Source organism: Solanum tuberosum, unplaced genomic scaffold (assembly GCF_000226075.1).
Source record: "Solanum tuberosum cultivar DM 1-3 516 R44 unplaced genomic scaffold, SolTub_3.0 scf00328, whole genome shotgun sequence".
Classification (NCBI taxonomy): Eukaryota; Viridiplantae; Streptophyta; class Magnoliopsida; order Solanales; family Solanaceae; genus Solanum; species Solanum tuberosum.
In genome coordinates this window covers 649,714-672,328 of record NW_006239252.1, presented here as the reverse complement: position 1 = coordinate 672,328, position 22,615 = coordinate 649,714, and the positions used below count along the sequence as shown (strand labels likewise).

The following is a 22,615-nucleotide window of genomic DNA, read 5'->3' as shown; positions in this document are numbered from 1 at the left end:
TGGCCTTGGGCCTAATTAATGTCCAATAAGTAGTTATAACTACCGGGTGAAAGCTACGGCTCAGATTAGATGTAGATTAATGAAGTTAGAGGGTAGAGATGCAGCCACGTCATCAGAAGCCAACTCAGCACAAGTCATGCTTTTAACAACCAATTTGGCAGAGAAGAAGGCTAACGGAAATTTGGTATTTTCTTCTCTCACTTCTCTTCTTCTTCTCTCAGATCTCTTCTTCTCTATCTTCCTCATCTTTTCTCTTCTAATCCTAAACTCCTTCTATTCTGCAGATTGTGGACTCATCAATGGCTGTTGTAGTGGCTTAGTTTAATTCCTTTTACTTTAGTTTTACTGTCTTTCATTTCCAAGTTGATTAATAGAAAATTGTCCCAGAAATTTCCACTGTTCCATTTACTTTTGCACGTTAACTGTTTGATTTAAGGCCAAGTCATAACACATATATCAGATGAAATGAAAAAGGGCAAATTATGGGATTGGAAGATTGATTTTACAATCAATGGGTGTGGGAAGGGTCAGCTCTGTATTTACTTTTATTGCTTTTGTTTGTGTTTTGGCAGCTAATAGTTCAAAAGGGAATCGAAAGCTTCCTCAAAACTGTATAGACAATGGAGGTGTTCAACATATGGATGAACATACGGTATGTATCGTTTTGATGAATACAATGTTTGGATATATATCGTTTTCCTGTCGTTATAGAATGCACAACAGCCAAATGCATATGTGTTGATGGATTTATGATGTGAATTGCTTAATGGTAATTGTGTCTCTGAACCTTATTAACTCTGTTTTTCCATTTGAGAACAATGTCCTAGGTAGTGGTAGAGCTAGGTATTGAATCCCCTTCGTTGAAAGATTATACGGTGCAAGTAAGGCAAAAAATGAAAATTTGGTTATATATATGTTGTTGAATTTCCTTGCGAGAGAGTAATTCTAGTGAAGTGGCGAAAGGGGTTAAAAAACTGCTACTTTTTGAGCCCCCTTGTATAGATTCTTGATTCTGCTACTGGTCCTAGGAATGTAAGAGAATTGCACCGGAGCTTTTATCTGCTGATACAACAATTATTGTTGAGCACTAAGACTTGGTACTATTCCCTGGCAAATGAGAAAGTCGTGCATTTTTGTTTGCACTTTTAACCGTTCACCCCAGACCCCACCTAGTGGGATTTCACTGGGCATGTTGTTGTTGTTGTTGTACTTTTAACCGTTCAACTATGGATATATAGGAGTAATCCTTTTACATGGTGAATAACCAAATTCAAATTGAAATGAAATCTTTGGGAGGAATCAAATGAAAGTACAATCGTTGCTAGGAGACATATGCCATGGTTTTGAAAGTTTTCTCTTTGTGCGAAAGCCTAGACATGTAACTGCATAAGTTGGTTTTATCTTTTTCTGTAGTGTGGACCAAAAAAGCAAGAGATAGAGTTGTATTTCTGGCCATATGTAATGAAGTATTCTGTTTGCAGGCTGAGCAAATATGGGTTCATTGCATAGAACCATTACACAAGAATACGGAAACTGCAAGCTTTCTGGATTTGTCTCTTTATCAGGCAGCAACAGGAACTTATATTTACTTAAAATCAGATATATTTTTGTTGAGAAAAAGAATCTTACAAAAGGCTATTAGTGATCTGCCTCCTGAAGTAAAGCAGATCCTTCTGGAGTGCTTAAAAAGAAAAAGTCTTCCTCTTCATGGTTCGGGTAGTGAGGCGGCATCCATTGCTTGGTTTATCAAGTACCAAAAGCTTTTCTTGGAATGGTCGTCCAGTGTTCCCAGAAGGCACCTAAGAGAAAGAAAGCTTGAAGATAAGTCAACAGATGATGTTGCAGCTCCAAACCTTGCACCATCTCCAGGCCATGGAGCGGTATCACCAACTCATGCTCCAATGCCCTCTTCTGAAGCGCCCACGGAACCTCCTGCAGAGGCTCCAACACGTCACACTCGTGTCATTCCTCCTGCAAAGGCACCAACACCTCCGACCCATGGCTCCCCTCCTGCAAAGGCTCCAACAACCCAGACTCATGTCAAAGCCCCTGCAAAGGCTCCAACACCTCCTACTCATGTCAACTCTTCTAAACCTTTGCCTATCATTCATCCTCCTGCTAAACCAAAAAATAATGGAACTAATGCTTCAGAAAATAATAATCAGAACAGAACTTATATTATTGCTGCTGTTTCTGGAGGTGTCGCGGTAGGAATTGCCCTTTTAGCTCTGTTATTAATATTGTGTCTTATAAAAAGTAAAAAGAAAGAAACAGGTCCACAGCATGGGAAAAGAGATGAGAAACCTCTTCTTAACCTTTGTTCAGGTAATCTATCTGCAGGTATTTTATCATGAAGGTCAAATTTTTCGAATTGGATGTCATTTTCGTTATGCCGAATAATTTCTATAATTAATGTTGTCAGATTCTTCTCAGAAGTCTTCAAGCATAGGAAGCTCAATCAAGAAAGATTTTAAGACTTCTTCAACTGCAAATAATTTTTCGGTGCCAGCTAATTCTCATAATTCTTCAGAGGCAGAAGCTAAAACAGATGCACCTGTAAATGCATTACCACTTCCTCCAGGAAAATCTGCACCTCCACCCCCTGAAGCACCACCTCCTCCTCCTCCTAAACCACCAGCTCCAATGCCGCCTCCACCTCCAAAAGCTGCTCGGCCTCCTCCTAATCCACCAAAGCTTGGTAATCTGCCAAAGCCTTTACCCCTTGGAGCACATCGGAGACGTAATTCTTCTGCTGGTGAGGGAACTGAACCATCTGATGACCCTGATGGTCCAAAGGCAAAATTAAAGCCATTTTTCTGGGACAAGGTTCTTGCTAATCCTGATCACTCCATGGTTTGGCACGACATCAAAGCTGGCTCATTCCAGTAAGCTTTGCATCAATCTTCCTATATTGCACTTTACTCTGCAAGATGTCTAACTTCCTCACTTTTTATAATGATGTTACTACAGATTTAATGAGGAGATGATGGAGTCATTATTTGGGTATAATGCAGCAAATGCAGGCAAAAATGATGGCGCGAAAGCTACATCGGCTTTTGAAGCTACCCCACAGTATATTCAAATAATTGATGCTAAGAAATCACAAAATCTAGCAATTGTTCTTAAAGCCTTAAATGTGACAACAGAAGAAGTTTGTGATGCTCTCAAGGAGGGTAAATCTTTATCTCTCTCTCTCTGTTTTCCCTTTGAGATCCGTGAGAGTGTGAATCTTGCTCTATTAAATTAATTGCTATTGGAAAGTAAGAATAGTAAATCTATCACCACGGAGAAGAGTGTGTCTAATCCGCAGAGGGCTGTTACTTAAGTGTTAACTCCATTCCATAGATTTTGCAGTCTTTCAGCTTTGGCATAAAAGTTATTGACTGCCTTAAAAATGGAAGAAGAGAAACAACATGGTCTGCACATAGATCTTCTTGTCAGTCTATTATGTTATTTACGTAAGTAATAAAGAAGTTTCATTCTACTAATTTGCTTCATGCATGGTGTTGTGAATTGACTACAAGCACGTTGCAAGTAATCAAACAGAATTTTGAAGAATAATAATCCCAGGGTGAATTTTCAGAAAGATTTTCTGTGAATGTTGGCATGTGCTAATTAAATACTCCTAGAAATTAGATGAAGTTGAAAACAAGGTCCCATTTCTAAGTGGAAAATGGAACTTGCTGGTGATTTTCTCGAACAAACCTGGTAATTTTTTCAACTGCCCAAGGTCCCATTTCTAAGTGGAAAATGGAACTTGCTGGTGATTTTCTCGAACAAACCTGGTAATTTTTTCAACTGCCCAAGGTCCCATTTCTAAGTGGAAAATGGAACTTGCTGGTGATTTTCTCGAACAAACCTGGTAATTTTTTCAACTGCCCCCACTCCTTCCTCCCAAAAGAATGAAATTGGAAAAAAGTAAAGAATAGTCTATCAATTATTTAAGTATAACTCTGGTGGTAATAAAAAACACTAGGCGATGTCTTCTCATATGTCCAAGTCTTGATAGGTAGAGTTACCTGTTATCTGTGTTGGTGATAGGTAGCAGGTACCCCGTGGAATTTAGTAGAGGTGAGGGCAAGCTAGCCCGGACATCACAATTATCAAAAATAAATCATTGCTCAGTCTGATACCTTTCACCAGAGAGTGAAAATTAACAACATATCCCACCAAACATTGATGATGGTTATAAGTGAAGTGAGAAACTATAGTATTCTTCTTGTAGAGTACTAAACAACTTTCCAAGGAAGAAACTTAACTTTCATGATATGAGAATTTTTATTCATGTCCCTTATTTCACATAGGCAGACTTGTGTTGCTATATCGTCTTATCTTGTGGAAAAAGATTGATGACTGATAAGGGATACTCCAACTTACTTCTTATTAATGTTTGTAAATTTTCATAGTTTTTCTTTTTATTTTATCAAGTATGTTTCAGCCACTTACTTGCAAAAGCCTGCTTATCTTATCAGGTAATAAACTGTCTCCTGAACTTATTCAAACTATATCAAAGTTGGCACCAACAACAGATGAAGAACTCAAACTTCGATTATATTGCGGGGAAATTTCTCAGCTTGGTCCTGCTGAAAGGTTTCTCAAATCCCTGGTTGAAATTCCCTTTGCCTTCAAACGGATGGATGCATTGTTGCTCATGAGTTCTCTTCAGGAAGAAGTTACTTCCATTAAAGAGTCCTTTGAAACATTAGAGGTAAATCGTGGAATTCTAAGTCTCTCATACCTAAGGTGTAGCAGCTTTAAAATGAAAATTTTCTGTTATGCTGCTGCAACCATCTCGGTCCAACTATACCATCCACCATTGCATAAATTCTGGGAAGAGTTAAGACAAAAATAATCAAATAAGCATCATTTGTAGGCTACATATCATGAGACGGATCTCGTATATTCATCTTTAAAAGTTTGTTTCTGCATTTCTCTAGATCATTGTTAAGGGAGAAAGAAAAAAGGAACTGAGTTTTTCTTAGATAAATAGTGCTGAAATATGTATATATATATATATATATATATAAGAGCTCAGGGTTTTTTTGATTGAAAGGTGTCATTTCTTTGTGTAGTCATGATGAACTGAAATCAATTCCAGTTAGTTGGACTTACCAGAGTTTTTCCTCTTATATTTGATTATCTCATTTATCGGAAACAACCTCTCTACCCCACAAAGGTAGAGTACGGGTAAGGTCAGCGTACATCCTATCCTCTCAAATCCCACTTGTGGGGATTACACTGGGTATGTTGTTTTTTTGAGTGTCATAATCTTTAATAACGGAGAAAATTTTTCCTATTGAAAGGGGGTTATTTTTAATTATTTGTGAAATTCAGTGGCTTAAAATAACACAATTGTACTACCAATTCAAACCCGCAATCTGTTATACAGTGACAAAGATCATTTCAAACTCTACGACCTACTACCTAAATGAGGATGGTACTGGCTCTTCTTTACATTAAAGGAAAGTCATGCCAATCAAAATTTAGCTATCTATATATAGGAAATTTTGCTAATCTTACTCCTGGTCAAGGTTAAATAAAAGAGCTTTCAGTACATTGTTTTCTAGTTGCTGTTTTTTATCACATGGTAGATGGTTATTCATTATCAAAACTTGCAGGTGGCATGCCAAGAGCTGAAAAACAGTAGACTCTTCCTGAAACTTCTAGAAGCAGTTCTTAAAACTGGGAACCGCATGAACGATGGCACCTACCGTGGTGGTGCACAGGCATTCAAGCTTGATACGCTGTTGAAACTCTCAGATGTTAAAGGAACTGATGGAAAGACCACACTTCTGAACTTTGTTGTTCAGGAAATTATCCGATCAGAAGGATTAAGAGCAGCACGCAAGTTAAGGGAGAGCGAAAGCTTGTCAAGTCTAACACCAGAAGATCTTGCAGAGGATGCTTCTCGTGATTCGGTCGATTACCATCGTAACCTTGGTCTCCAGGTGGTTTCTGATCTAAGCAATGAGCTTGAGAATGTACGAAAAGCAGCACTTATAGATGGTGAGAATTTAACTGCATCTGTCTCCAAACTTGGCAAGTCACTAGTGAAAACCAAAGGGTTCCTAGACACCGACATGAAAAGTTTGAACGAGAACAGTAAGTTCTGCGATACACTCACAAATTTTATGCAAAATGCGGACGATGAGATCAAGTGGATACTAGAAGAAGAGAAAAGGATAATGGCTTTGGTGAAGAGTACAGGAGACTACTTCCATGGAACTGCAGGGAAGGACGAAGGCTTGCGTCTCTTCATCACTGTTCGCGATTTCTTAGTTATGTTGGACAAATCATGTACATTGTTGAGAAAATCTACCAAGATGCCGGCAAATACCTCTAGAAAAGGAGCATTAATGGTATCACCTTCTCAGGAAGCCCATCCAGATTCTTTGCCAGATGTTCATCAACGACTATTTCCTGCAATCCAGGAGCGACGGATGGATGATGATTTTAGTTCATCAGATGATGAGAGCTTATCCAAATAGCTATTTTTTGCAATGCTCTTCAAAAAATATCTTTGACTTACTGTTTTGTAGTCACCATTTTTCATAAAGATCCAATATAAATACCCTTTTTTTTGGCTTTGTAAGATGGCAAAAGTTACTTAAGTCTTTTGTATATATGGTCAACCCCAAATACTAAAGTCTCTTCTGTATTATCATATGATTTTTTATACAAGTTGACAGACTTGAAGAACATGTATCAGTTTTGTACAGCTTGTGGTTTTTAGCTTTTGTTCCAATTCCAACTTCTTTTTCCTGGCACCACCAACAGATGGGTGCTGCTCCTCCCTTAATCAGAGGCCTCGGGTATGAATTTTTTTTTGGTATGAAGCACTTTTCCCCAAATGGGGCCCTATGAGGTGCCGGGCACCCGATGCGGGTATCGGACACTGGATGGAAAACTTAAAAAAAAAACTTGTTTTTCCTTGCCGATATAGAAAATATTGAATTTCTAGAACATGAGTGCACCACTAAGAAAAATGTATTAAGCGGGAATTGATTCATCTTCTAAATAAATAACTCAACATTAAACCAAGTGTCATTTAGCCTTCTTTGTAGCATGAGTACAAACATATAATATAACATCAATTTAGAAAATATATGCATAAAATATCTAGTTTTACGAAACAATCACATGTCCAAAAAAAGGGATGGGGGTGGTCTCATCTATGAAATAGATAAATCAACTTCCAATTAGCACATTTGGAAGTTGTTCCCACTTACAATTAGTTGTTCAACATAAATATGCAAATGTCATTGGTCTAAAACATCTCAAAAACTTTCATCAGACCAAAATCATTAATCTTCATAATCAATTTATACAACTGTGATTTGTCTTTTTTTTTTTTCTTTTTGTAAGTTAAGCTAGATTTTGACTAGCTGCAACATAATATGCAACAGAAAATAGAGCATGAACAAAACAAAGAATTCCACCAATGGATAGGTAATTATGATGTAAATAACCACATGATGTTCTTGACTTGTGGTTTCCCTTTGTCCCAATCACCAGTGTACTCAATCCTGCTGCAAATATGATCCTGAAAAATCAAAAAAACATATAATAAGCACATAATTATTATTTTTTACTTCAAATTTTTGTAGACTTAAATACTTGAAAATTACACAACACTTGTCAACTCATATAACTTATGTTGCTCGGATTCTTCAATAATGTTGTCTAACCCGTGTTAGATCCTTCAAAAGATGTACTGCTTTTGAAGAATTCGACATGCACCTGGCAACATCTTTCAAAAAATGTACTGCTTTTGAAGGATCCGACATGCACCTGGCGATATCTTTAAAGAGTCTGAGCAACATAGCATATAACACTGGAGATATGCTATTGTAGTCCTTTATAAATAGTTTTGTCTTCTTTACAAGAGATTCTTATTTTTACACGTGAGAGATCTGAAACTGTCATTTTCTTCTATTCAATATGTAAGTGATCGTAAGCAATCATTTCCACCTCATAAAATTCACCCTCTTTTTGTTGGAAGAGGGAAAAACAAAGGAAAGGATGAATTTAGGATTTTAAGTAAATGGTAGTCCAATATAATTGCACCAACTATAATGTACTATGTACTATTTTTACAAAAAAATCACCTAAGAGTCGAAGGTATTGTGTGCAATCCACTATCTTCAAATGGATTCACCATTGGCAAGAGTGCCTAAGCCTAACATTATTCCCATTTGGCCATAAATAGTAATGTAGTTTTTTTTTTTTTTTTCAAATATGTTCAATATTTATTAATATGAATTTAATTATCAATATTTAAGATACCAATAAAATGTTTTTGTAAGAGTATTTTAACTCTGCACTCAATAAGTTGATTTTGAGAGTCAAATAAGTTTTTTTAATTGCTATTTTCTAATCAACTGTGTTCTTACACTATTTTTCATATCAACGCATTACTCAAATGGGATGTAGGGACAAAGAAAGCACAATAAAATTTGGTTGCTAATTTTGACTTTTGGTTTGGTGGCATGACAAGAAAAAAAAAAAGCAATTTTGGAGTCTTTCTTGTGGGACCTCCACCATTCACGGCATAATTGATTTATTTACTATATACTCCCTCCGTCCTTTTTAGTTGTCCACTTTAGAAATGGCACACAGATTAAGGCAACAATGATTAGCACAGTGAAGTTACAATTTTACCCTTATGACAACTTTTCACTTCAAAATTACAACCACTTATTTGAATTCAAGTGAAATAAATTGGAGGGAAACAACATACACTTTTACAATTTTCAAGAAGTGTAAATAAGGGTATAATAGGAAAAAATTTGTTGTCCTTTCTTGATTTGTCAAAATGGACAACTAAATAGGGACAACCAAAAAAGGAAATATGGACAAGTAAATAGGGACGGAGGGAGTAGTTTTTAATGATTTAAAATAATAATAATAATAAAGATGTCATATCCAAACTCACAATCAAAATTAAAGAATTTGACTCTCGAAATACGCTCTAGAGAAACCTAGGACATACGTGACATAATAATAACCCCTTGATTGGGGATTAAGCCCTCCCTATCTTTTGAGTTACAAACAATTCATAAAACAGATCAATCAACGATATCATATAAATTAAAACACGAGTATAGTAATATAACATACCATGTGAAAACAAGACAAGCAATTGATAATTGCTTGATTGGTGTGGCTTTACGAATATCATCATTACTACAAACACTACAGCCTCCAAGAAGGTTGGTTAGAACATGAGCTACTCCAAGTAAAGTTGCAGCAGCTAAGCCTAAAACAAATGCCTCATGACTTGGCTTGTTACACTCAAACAACCATAATGTCACATGTTTTGCCTGTTCCAATTACCAATAAAATATACCATATTAAAAAAGTTTAGTAATTTATAGAGAGAGATAGTGGATAATGCACTCAATTGACGGTAGTTTTCTTAATCGGTCTAGAACTTGAATTGGATAGGTCGAAGTCTTTTTATTTATTTTTTTAGTCTTTCAGGCGATCGAGTGATAGAGCACCCTTCAAGAGTAAGAATACACAAATTTCATGACAAATTCATTATGTTTTATTCAAACAATATTAATTGAAAATTTCTTTAAAGTTACTAAAATATTCAAAATAGTAAATGAAAATGATTCAATTAAAACTAATATAGTTTTTACATGCTTTCCAATTGATTTCTTAAAAATAAAATTTTAAGTCATTATCTATTAAATTAATACAACTTAATAAGAAAATGAATTTATTTTTATAAAATTCATTTTTAGTATCAAACTTAATTAAAAAAGAAAAATATTAAAAAATTTAGACAGGTTAAGCTCAACCCACCCCACACCATCCAATCGTCATCTCTACAATTACACAAAATGGGATGAAGAAGTAGTAAATTTAACAAAATCGTTGGGATTTTTGTGGGGTCCTTCGTAGGAATTATGTCCCTATTAGTGATTTTTAATTCTACTCTTTAATTTATCATTATTTTTAAAAATTTTATCCTTTAAAACTTTAAGTGGGATGACACACTTTCAGAAAAAACATAAGGTATATAGTAGATTTTTAATTCTACTCTTTAATTTATCATTATTTTAAAAATTTTTATCCTTTAAAACTTTAAGTGGGATGACACACTTTCAGAAAAAACATAAGGTATATAGTAGAAGGTCCGACACACAGAATACAACGATCATTATAACGAATAGAAATATTATAATATGCTCTTTCTTGTAACTTCTCATAAAACATGTCTGAAAATATTTTTAAGATCATAAAACAAAAACAAAATCGCAAGACATAAATTATGTCTTATCATATATAAATTAGTTCCTACGAAACTTATGTCAAAAGAGACGACATAAGTTTAATATCAAAACCCACTTATTCCTATAGAATTTTTTTCTAAATTTATACTTTGTAAATTAGATACTATACAATTTATATAGAATAAGGTAAGATTTTATCTTATAAAAGTCATAACTAACAATACTTTGACATGTAATTTTTTATTAAAAGTGACAAACAACAGCGAAAATGAAATATCATCAATTTAAAGGGCAAAAATCAAAGTGCAAAAACATGATTTTTATGCAACAGATCATCCCAAAGTGGCCATTTAAAAAAGAACTCTAATTTTTTTTTTCTTCATAAAAGAGAATTTATTATAATTAGTATATTAATATACACTTGCTATATATATTTGATATACACTTGTACTATGTCTTGATGGGCCCTACATATTTTTAGGTTACTAAAATTTTGCTACGCTAATATATTCCATCATATCTACTCTCTCGTTTCAAATTTGTTTGTACTCTTTTTTTTTTATAGTCCATTTAAAAAAGAATTATTAGTATTTTTTTTGGTAACTTTTTAATTCCAATTTCATTCATGACATGTTTAGAATTTAAAAGCAGAAATAGAGATTTTAATTCCTGTATTATTGCATAATCCCAATTTTAGTCCCTTTGCTATTTGATTATGTACATTTAACCTTCAATTATTTGAAGTGCACAGTTTTAGTTCTTGAAATTAACAAAAGTTAACTATCTAATAAAATGATTATTTTTTAAAAATAAAATAAAAAAAATTGAAGGATTGATGATTCTAAATGCTAGAAAATTTATGTATTTAACATATCTTTAATTTAAGACCATAACATTCAATTTTTTCCTTAAACTTCATGTCAAATTAAAGTAGGAAAAATAAATAAAACAGTTGGAAGCAAGTTTTGCAACAAAGAAGACCAGAATCTTTAAAATCTTGACCAAACAGAGAAATCTTCAAAATCTTGACCAAACACCACTAGAAGTTGTATGAAACTAGACTCGAAATAGAACATAATTTTGACCCGAAATAATAATAATAAAATGTTATTTCTGTTTTAATTTATCTGTTTAGTTTTTTGACTTTATGCGTAGTTTAAGAATATGAAGAAGATTTTGAATCTCATGATCTTATATTGAAGATATATATGTAGAATGTATCACAATACCCCTTAATTTTGTGATTCTTAAACATGTCAGACTAAAAAGAAATATACACAAACAAATTAAAACGGAGAAAGACTGATATATAGGGAATTCAATCAATAAATTTAATTTGCGTGCTTTGTTTGATCTATAATTAAGAGATGTACCTGGTTTTGAGCTGCTTCTGCTTTATATCCAAGAATTCCAGCCACAATATCCAAAGCCACAATTAGCAAACCAGCAAATATTTTAACCAATTTTCCCATATTTTCATGAGCAAACAAAGAACTATTGACACTTATATTAAATACCCCTCCCTCTCCCAATATATATATAAAAGAAGTATATCCTTGTTTACATGAAAAGCACAAGTAGTATGCTTAAATGATATGGCATTTGAATTTATTATTTTCTTCGTTTCAATCTGTTTATCTTGTTTTGACTTGACATAAAGTAAGAAAATAAAGAAATTTTCGAATCTTATAATTTTAAATTAAAAATACGCACATTTTTTACAGTCTTAAAAAGAGATATTTTTTTTGAAAATAACTAAAAGAGAAAGTAAGATATAAAGGCTGAGTATATATGCATTTGCAACTTTAAAGGAATTAGAGATAGAGATGGATGATCTAAAGAGATAGGCTTTTTAAAATTATTTTTCAGTACTAAAGTTTGCTTTATTTTGGTTTTTCTTTTTGCCCTACTTTTTATCTTCTTTTTTTTTCTTAATGGAATCTCCTTAATAGGGAAGTAATAGGGCAAAAAACCAGTCAAGGGAATATAGCTTAGGCAGGCATCTATAATTGAGGGAAAAAAGTTTAGTCCCAATTACATATATTCTTTTCGTCCCAATTTATATGTATCTTTCAAATTTCTGATGTTAAACGAATTTTTATTTGATCATTTTTTTATATATATTTTATGAATATTTTAAATTGTTAACTATTGTAATTTACTTTACTTCTTATAAGGTAAAATTGCATATACATCATCTTTTCAGACCTTACTCGTGAAATTATATATTATGTATATTGTTGTTGTATAGTACTACTTCTTACCTAATTTCCAAATATGTAAATTTTAGTTTTAAAAATTAAAGATCTTAATTACCAAATTTATGGTCAAAATTAAAAAGTTCATTATTTTATGTGATACTCCCTCCATTTTTTTAGCTCTCCTATTGTATTTTTCGAGAGTCAATTTGAATAATTTTCAAAGCTAAATTAGATTACATTAATTTAATATTTTGAAATAATTTTTTGAATATTCAAAAATTATATAAAAAGTACTATAAATTGCAAAAAACAAATCATATCAATATAATAAAAAATTATACTTTAAAATATTAGTCAAAGCTCATATTATTTTGACTCTGAAAAAGGAAACTCTAACGCGTAAAAAAGTATATCTTTTTTTCCTTTTTGTCTTTTTTTAAAAAAGAAGACACATATTTGCTGATTTGCATTTTAAAAATTAAGCCTCCATCGCCATTACTACTTTGAAATTTGTGGTGTTTTTATTTTAATCCGACACATCGATTGGTGTTTGCAAACAATTAACAAGATCAAAGGACGTTCTCATATACTCCCGTCTCTTCCCTATTATACTTGTTTATTTTTTATCTGACACATTTTTTAAGAAAATAATAATTGACATAGTGAATTTATTGTTTTACCCTTCTAATTGATAAAATTTCAAAATCAATTTACTCATTAAAGAGATTCTACCTTTTTTAAAAACATTAACTCGCTAAATAAATTAAGGGTATAATAGGTAAAAAAATATTATTTTTTCTTGATTTGTCAAAAATGACGAGTAAAAAGTCAAATTTGGACAAGTAAAAAGGGAACAGAGGGAGTATAAATTTTGTTTTATATATTGCCGATCAAATTTTTGGGAGGTTGAAAGTGTTTATTTTTCAATAAATACTTATTTAGTTATTTTAAACTGAGGTGTTTGATCAAGTTTTAAAGAAAAATTAAGTAGTTTAAAAAGTAACATAAACCATTTTTCTAAAGCTATAAAAGTAATTTTTCCTCAAAAATACTTTTCTAAAAGGAAAATTAAAATATAAACACTTTTGATAAGAAAAAAAACGCACAATATTTTTACAGCAAATTATCCGCTACCAAGATTTCATGCATCTTTTTTGGGATAAAAATCTCAAAATATTTTTATCTTTTTTTTTTTTTTTGGATAAAAATCTTTCTTTCAAATATATATAGTAAGCTTGGTCATGCTTGTTAATTGTTTGCCTTTCTCAAGGAATTTCATGATCCACTTCATTATTGCCTTTCTTTAAAGAATGTGCTCCAACATTATAACAAGATGACAACCTTAAGCTTTTTATATTTATTTTATAATTTATAATATAGTTAAAGTAAAATTCACCACTAGGTTGTGTAAGGGGGTTTGGTATATATTTTTTTTTCAGTAGGGGGTTTGGTATATTGACCCTTCCATATTTTGTATATTTTTTTTAAATAGTCGAAAAGGAAGTGAATATGTAACCTTGCCTCGTCAAATTCTAATTGGGATGAACAATTATTTTCATCACTATGCATATTCGGCCTATGAAACTCACAAAAGGCAAAATATGTCACTCCATTTACATATGACCCTAGACCCTAGTGCAAAATTATAACAACTAGAAGCTAAGGAGGACTTGTCCTTGCATATTTGTTTCAATTATGTATTTGTTTTAAAATCCATGGAATATATATATATATATTATTAATTTAGAATCTAAAAAGATTAAAATTCAGAATTCATTAACTTTAAATTTTGATTCTATTTCTGTACCTACAAGCCTGCCACACCAACCCTTAGGGACTCTAGCGACACTTTTAGTCATAGTGGCTATTGCCCATTCCTTATAGCCGTAGCTCTGCTACCAAATTAGCAATAAAGTATGCCTTTAGTTCCTTTTGGCTTATATGGGTGGTGATGCCCTCGTCTAGTCTATTATCCTCTTTTCACTGCCCGATTTTTCAATAGAAAGGTAGGAGAAAGTTTTGAATATTAGCTTCGACCCGCGTTGAATGTTAGGCCACTCGTTGAAGATAAAAGTACATCAAACTCAAACCAACTAGACTTTGAATTGCTGACTAATCTAATATCCTATCAAAGAAGATAACAACAATAACTACGAGAGTCCTAAATAATTGATTGAAATTAATTATATGAATTCTCATTTCGCATTAAACTTATATGCTCATTTCGATTACATGTTCAGAGGTGGACGTATTGTTGGGTTTTAAGGGTGTGAACAGAAAATAAAGGGTTGTGACATTTATGAAAGGTTGTGTCTTTTCTAAAGGGTTGTGACCATTTGAAAGGTTGTGACTTTTCCAAAGTGTTGTGACCTTTTTGAAAGGTTGTCTTTTTTCCAAAGAGTTATGACCTTTACCCTTGGTTGGCTATAAATAGAAAGGCTTTCTCTCATTTTCCTGCACTGAATTCTTCCCTTCTTTGCATACATTTCTTACAAAACAAAATCGATCAATCGTGTCTGTATGTGTGATTTGTTGCTGTCATTTTGAGTTCGTTGAAATTATCTAAGTTTGAGGTACCGTTATTTCTTTAATGGTTAATCCGCTTTATCTTGGGAGGAATTAATATGCAACCTCGGGTACTTGAGGGGATTAAATTTTTTAAGGACACACAGTGGGTTCTGTGGACTCGGATTAGTTCTTTGTTTTTTCTTTTCATCTTTTATTATGTCTGGTTTGCTAATATGAATACAAAGCTTAAGAAATTTAAAATTGTTGGTATTTTCTGTGGTAAGGATATCACTTTTATTTTTTGTGTTCTTTTTGTTGGAAAAAAAATAAAGAAGAAAAAGAGAATTATTTTATGATATGATAAAAGAGATTTGGGTGAATTAGTACTACTTTAATATGTTCTGGTATATTTTCTGTTGTAAGTTTTCCTTGGATGGACGTAAGATTAATTTTATTTTCTTCCCAAGTGCTTTTAAGCATTGCACCCCTTCTGTTTTCTTTTCAATGAGAAAAATTATATTATTTTGTGCATAAAGGCTAAGATGTGCACTTTAATTATTTTTCTTATATTCTTGGTTTTATATAAATATGAGAAGAAGTAAATGAACAGATGTTGTCTCCTAACAATATTTGAACATGAGTTTAGTTTCTTGGTGAAATTCAATGTCTTCTTGAGGAAAATTGAAATATGATGGAAATTGGGAAAAAAGGGAAAAATTAGCAAGAAAAGTGACTTGCATGGAATCAATGCTGACAGATAGAATATGATTCAATGAGAGTAAAAATCAGGTTCTATCTTTATTTTCCCTGAATTTTTTTTTCTATCCTTTATAAGTTATGAGATTCATTTCATAAATGTTAGGATAGATGGTCATTATTGATGATCTCAGAATATATCATTATTATTTTTAATATGTATTTTGTTTAGAGGGGGGAAAAACTTTTGTATTTTTCTACTTCATATGAAATTTGATTGTGTCTGACTTTTGGAGACTAAAATCTTTTGATTTTTTACTCCTTTGGTTTGAAGAATATAAGAACTTCACGAACAAATCAGATTATGCATTGGTTTGAAGAATATAGAAACTTCACCAATTTGTTAAATACTCTGTTTGAATGAATATTCTGATTTGAAGAGTACAAAATCTTCATCAAGAATATTAAGGCTAAATGATTTGAGAAGGATAAAAATCTTCATCGTTAGGTAGAAACAATATTGTATTTGAGGTTTCTGGAGATTAAATCTTTTTGGTTTACTACTCTGTCTGAATGTGAAACTGATTTAAGAATATAAAAACTTCATCAGAATTCAAGGTTCATTCGGTTAACAATTAGAAGAATATAAAAACTTCGTCGTTAAACTAGAAACAAGTTGTATAAAGATTGAATCTTTATTGTTAGTATTCTAAATACTAAGTGGTATGTCTCATTGTGACATAAAGGGGATAAAAATTTCAGTGACATAAAATTAGTAATTTTTATGCCTACAATGGGTGTTCCTATGGATTAAATCTCCAAAAGAAGACTTCGTGTTGCCAATGTGTATTTTGATGGTATACAATTTAAAAGCATGGAGAAAAAAATATGTGGAAAATAATTTCAAATACTTGAAAAATATTTTTGAGAACATATTTAAAATGTGGGGGATATTTTAGTTGTGATAAAGACAAAATTAGACTTACTATCTAATTTAAATTTGAAAGTATAAAATATGAAATGTAATGACATTCTTGTATTATGTTAGACCCACAAAATTCTTAGAGTATATTTAATATTGTGGTCATTTAGTCTCTCTTTACTGTATATGATATGACTAGTATAAAACCACAAAATTATATTACTCGTTCAAAAGAATTTTATTCTTTGATGAAAAAGTGTCATTTAAAATATTGTGATTTTCATGAAAAGATATGTCTATTAAAATAATTATTTTATAGACATGAACATTGGTGAAAAGTGATCTGTTATGTTTGTGTTGTAAAACAAACATTTGGGTCATACTGCCTTATTTACTTAGAATAGAGATAGTCAAACTCTAACTGGACTGATGAGACTATGGTCATGGGTAATTCTATAACAAATTGAATGCCATGGAAAGGTCCTTTCGAAAAGGACATCTGGCACGATGTTGACTCTAAAACAATGTCTTTATTTGAGAAAGTTATAAAAAGTAAAGAACATAATAGTTGTAGGAAAAGGTTACCTCATGGAAGGTCTTTTCAAACTCAGTATTTTTGTTTGTTCTTACTTGCAGCTTGAATCAAATTGTTTGTGACATGAATGCTTAATTAGGACATGTCAATTACAAAACCTCGCAAAAACTGATCAATTTAGAAGTTTTGCCTAACTTCTAGTGCAATAAATCAAAATGTCAATTATGTGTTGAATTAAAGTATGTTAAGCATAGTTATAAATTTGTTGAAAGGAGTTTTAATCCTTTAGAATTGATTTACACTGACATTTGTGATAGGGAAAAAAGACATAAAATCCCCCCTGAAATTGGCACGAAAACTTACTTTAATACTTAAACTACACGGGTGTTTATATATTCCACTTAACATCTTTTAAGTGATTAAAACACCTCTAAGGGATGATGTGGCAGAGAGAGTGAGTGCACTCTCCTGAAAGTGCGTGAAAAAAGAGAAAAAAAAAGTTGAATTTTTAAAGCCCTATACATGGCCATTTTTTTATTGGCCAATATATAACAAATTACTTAAATAGTTTTTTTTATATATTAAATCTTTTAAATATGTAAATTTTCTTATTAAGAGGTAAATGAAATTAGCGGGTCCCCTTTTTATTTCTTTAATTTTTATTTTGTTGTCTTCTTCAATACACATTTTTCTCCATTGAAACATCTGTTCCTCCATCTTCTTCCCCACCTCTATTCACTATTTTCATTTCACTAATCTTTTACTAATCCGTAAGATTGAATAGCAATGTCATTTTATTGACGTCGATTTCACTCTATTATTTGTATCGCTTTGGCAAATGTAAACTTTCTTAAATTTTGAGCGACCCATTTTGATTTCTAGATCATTCAAACATTTCTCATAAAATTTATATTTTTTTTGGATCAACTTTCTTATGCAATCTTCATTTCTTATTTGAGTTGTCAAGAAAAAATTGGCTTTCAAAAAAATTCATTCTCCAAGAGGGTAAATTCATTATGATGTGGCGCTTACGTGGCTATGATGTGGGGGTGAGAGTGGTGTTATAGTCTCAGGGTGGAAAAAAAATCACTTCAAAGATCTTAAGAGGGATATTTAAACGCCCGTGTATTTTAAGTACTAAAGTAAGTTATCCGACCAAGTTCAGGGTTTTTTTTTTATGTATTTTCTCTTTGTGATATCAAGTCAACACCATCTCTTGGTGGGAAAAAATGTTTCATAAATTTTATTGACTATTGCATTAGATATTGCTATGTCTATTTGCTGAATGATAAGGATGAAGCAATAGAAATATATAGGCAATATAAAACTGAAGTTGAAAATCAGTTGGATAAAAAGATTGTCATGATTAGAAGTGGTAGATGTGGAGAATATGAATCTTCTTTTGCAGAAATATATTTGGAAAATGGAATCATCCTTCAAATTACTGCACATACTCACCTCAATCTAATGAAATTGTTGATGGGAAAAAATCCAAACTTTGAAGGAAATGTTGAATGTCCTACTTATAAGTTCAGGTTTACCACAAAATTTGTAGGGGGGGGGGGTGCTATCATCATAGCAAAAGAGAACAACAAAAAGTTTGTTTGTTCATAAAGAGAGAAACAAAAAGTTTTGTTTGTCAGTGAAGGGAGCAACAAATAAAAAAAAACTTTTGATTTTTAAGAAAGGGAGCAACAAAAAATTTTGTTTGTTAAGGCTTTGTTGTATCATGATAGAGAACCGCTTGTCGCCCCTTAAAGTATATACAAGCAATAACTCTTGAAAGATAGTGATCTAACAATTTTCAATGCAGTCTATTCCATATGAGAAATGAAAATGAGGGAACTATTCCCAAACGGGTCAAAATAGGATTGTATTTTCATTTTATATGCTACAAATAGTAAAGTATGTCAATTTATGGTTCATCTGTCCGAACTGTCGGATAGTTAAATGAAGGGTCTAAACGACCTTGGAACGAACCAAAAGAGAATGTACTTAATAATGAGATTCAGAGGCGTAGTAAATGTCAATGGACAAATTACTTCCTCCGAGTTTGATTTTGTAACAGTTCTTCTTGAAAATGAGTCCCATAAATTTGAAAAAGTTATGCCCTCTGTGGACTTCTTCTTTTTGGAAAGAAGCTGTCAATAGTAAGATAGATTCAATCTTGAGCAACCGTACTTGAGAGTTGATTGATCTTCCTCCAGGAAATAAACCTTTGGGTTCAAAGTGGATCTACAAAAGGAAAAAAAAGTAGATAAAACTATTGACAAATACAAAGCAAGACTTGTTGTCATAGGCTTTAGACAATAAGAAAGCCTTGATTATTTTGACACATAATAGCCACTAACTAGGATTACATCAATTCAGATGTTAATTGCGTTAGTTGCGGTATATGACCTTCAAATTTGTCAAAATGGATGTGAAAATATTTTATTTTAAAATGGATAATTGGAGGAAGAAATTTACATGGAACAACCCGAGGGATTTGTGGTTCCTGGTAAAGAAAAAAAAAGTCTGTAAACTTGTTAAGTCACTTTATGGACTAAAAACAAGCGCCCACATAATGACGTTCGAAGTTTGTCCAAACTATGTTGGCAAATGAATTCAAGATTAATGAATGTGATAAATATTTTTACATTAAAGACACTCCAAATCACAAGGTCATTGTTTGTTTTTATGTTGATGACATGTTGATTATCAAAAGAGACATTTCTGACATAAATGCTACTAAGCATATTCTAGAAAGTAACTTCGATATGAAAGACATTGAAGTTACTGATGTGATTGAAAATGTTACTTGACAAGTTCAAGTATTTGAATTTCAGTATTGTTAAGACTCCAATAAATGTGAGCTTTGTACTTCAAACGAATGAAGGAAAAAGTGACTCACAATTGGATTATGCTTGAGTATTGAGAAGTATGATATATATCATTAAGTGTACACGATCAGATATAACATATGCTATTAGTAAACTGAGTCGTTTCACAATTAATCTAAATCAAACTCATTGGAAGACAATTAAAAGAGTTTTGGAGTATTTAAAACATACTTAAAAACTACTATTTTGCATTATAACTAATATTCAACGGTATTGGAAGAATATAGTGATGCAAATTGAATCGCCAGGTCAAATGAAGTAAAATCCACGAGTGGATATGTATTTACTCTTTGTGGAGGAGCAATATCTTGGAAATCTTCCAAACAAAAATGTATCGCTCGCTCTACTATGAAATCTGAGCTTATCACTCTAGATAATTCCAGTGAAGAACTTGAATGACTCCGAAATTTCTTGAAAGATTTTTGGCCCAAACCTTTAGCTTCAGTATGCATACACTGTGAGAGTTAATTTGCAATAGGTAGGGCATGAAACATGATGTATAACGGAAAGGCTCGTCATACATGACGTAGACATAATATCATTAGAGAACTACTTTCTAGTAGAATTATCATAATTGACTATGTAAAGTCAAAGGATAATGTGTCAGATTCACTTACAAAAGGCCTAACTGGAGAGGGAGTTGATAGATTATCAAAGGGAATGGGACTATGGACGAGGAAAAGTCATTGTGGCGGTAACTTTCCTAGAAGACTGGAGATCCCAAGATCTAGGTTCAAGGAGATCAAACAAAGTCATTGATGACGGTTCAACATTGTCAAAATATTTTTTTATGGTCCATTCTCATGATAAGACAATATTTAGTAACAAAGATAAAGGCATTAAGACTTTTTAATGATTTCTAAATTTGATATAGGGTATATCAAATAGTGTATCTACGAGATAACACATTTAGAAATCACCTATGTAAGTGTAAAGTGTAAGCCATTTCAAGGAGAATCCGGTAAGGCCAGTTCTCTACGCACTTATAAACTCAGACGTGTTCATGGCTGAAACGAATAAAACAATGAGAACCAAAAACAATTGAAGGGTTGATTACGTGACTTATGTTGTCTACGTATACACCAAAGCTTGACGATTCAAAGATATTAAATCTACCGATTGACCCAATATATCCGATATATGTTCACTATGGAAAGTTCAAAGGGAAATCCACTTATCCAGATGCAATCAATCCTTACTTACGAATCACAAAGTTTTTCATGCATATGTTTTAACAATAGTCATTTCCTATTCATGTGGGGGATTGTTGGGTTTTAAAGGTGTGAACATGATATGAAGGGTTGTGACTATGCTGAAGCGTTGTGACCTTTATGAAAGGTTATGTCTTTTCTAAAGGGTTGTGACCGTTTGAAAGGTTGTGACTTTTTTCAAAGTGTTGTGACCTTTTTGAAAGGTTGTCTTTTTTCCAAAGAGTTGTGACATTTATCCTTGGTTGGCTATAAATAGATAGGTTTTCTCTCATCTTTCTGCACTGAATTTTTCCCTTCTTTGCATACATTTCTTACAAAATAAAATCGATCAATCGTGTCTGTCACTACAACAAAATGTATCTATAGCTACGAAATTTAAGCTATGAATATAAAATTAGTAGCAGTTACCTCATAATAGCCACAAAAATTTGACTTTCGTAGCTATCTACTAATTAGTAAATTTTCTTAGCCTCGAAGAGTTGTGACTTTTATGAAAGGTTGTGTCTTTTCTAAAGGGTTGTGACCGTTTGAAAGGTTGTGTCTTTTCCAAAGGGCTGTGACCTTTCTGAAATGTTGTCTTTTTTTCCAAAAAGTTGTGACCTTTACCCTTTGTTGGCTATACTTTCTCTCATTTTTCAGCATTGAATTCTTCCCTTCTTTTGTATACATTTCTTACAAAATAAAATCGATCGATCGTGTCTGTGTGTGTGATTTGTTGCTGTCATTTTGAGTTCATTGAAATTATCAAAGTTTGAAGTACCACTACTTCTTTAATGGTTAATCCGTTTTATCTTGAGAGGAATTAATCTGCAATCTCGGGTACTTGAGGGGATTAAATTGTGTAAGGATTCATAGTGGGTTCTGTGGACTCAAATAGTTCTTTGCTTTTTCTTTTCATCTTTTATTATTTTTTGTTTACTAATCTGAATAGAGGAAATAACACATATAACTCATGAGTCATATACACATCCACGTACCTTCGAACATGTTTCCCACAAAAATAGCTATATAGTCCCTACACTTTTAAGTCATTCGTATATATTGAAGAAATATGAGAGATTAATTTTGATTTCGACTTTGGTTGTATCACCACATCCCTCTATGGGTTATTTTCCCATTGCTTATTGGTTATTGGTCAAGTGAGGCACTAAACAAAGTTGCTAGTGTGATTGAAGAAAAAAATACGCATAATACATAAACATGACCCTTAACTTGACGTCAGCTGATAACTATGACATTTAACTTTGGGTGTGCACAAGTAGACACTTAAACTTGTATAAAATTGAACAAATAGACATATTCATCCTACATGGCACCCTACATGGCAATTTTGTGTCCTACGTGACGTCCTACGTGTATTATGCCATGTAGGATACGTGTGTCTACTTGTTCAATTTTATACAAGTTTAAAAGCCT

General features: G+C 32.4%; 2 protein-coding genes across 2 annotated transcripts; one reads left to right on the top strand and one right to left on the bottom strand.

The window, feature by feature from the left end:
- The first annotated feature begins 454 nt into the window (after window positions 1-454).
- LOC102597037 (formin-like protein 3) lies at window positions 455-6,631 on the top strand. Its single transcript, XM_006360620.2, has 6 exons — window positions 455-652; window positions 1,482-2,325; window positions 2,423-2,885; window positions 2,971-3,173; window positions 4,473-4,708; window positions 5,619-6,631. Exons 1-6 carry the CDS (start codon window positions 512-514, stop codon window positions 6,486-6,488), a joined length of 2,757 nt encoding a protein of 918 aa, XP_006360682.1. The 5' UTR covers window positions 455-511; the 3' UTR covers window positions 6,489-6,631.
- Window positions 6,632-7,141: 510 nt separating this feature from the next.
- LOC102592396 (uncharacterized) lies at window positions 7,142-11,846 on the bottom strand. Its single transcript, XM_006360608.2, has 3 exons — window positions 11,618-11,846; window positions 9,121-9,323; window positions 7,142-7,543 (listed from the first exon to the last, which is right to left on the bottom strand). Exons 1-3 carry the CDS (start codon window positions 11,714-11,716, stop codon window positions 7,366-7,368), a joined length of 480 nt encoding a protein of 159 aa, XP_006360670.1. The 5' UTR covers window positions 11,717-11,846; the 3' UTR covers window positions 7,142-7,365.
- Window positions 11,847-22,615: the final 10,769 nt, after the last annotated feature.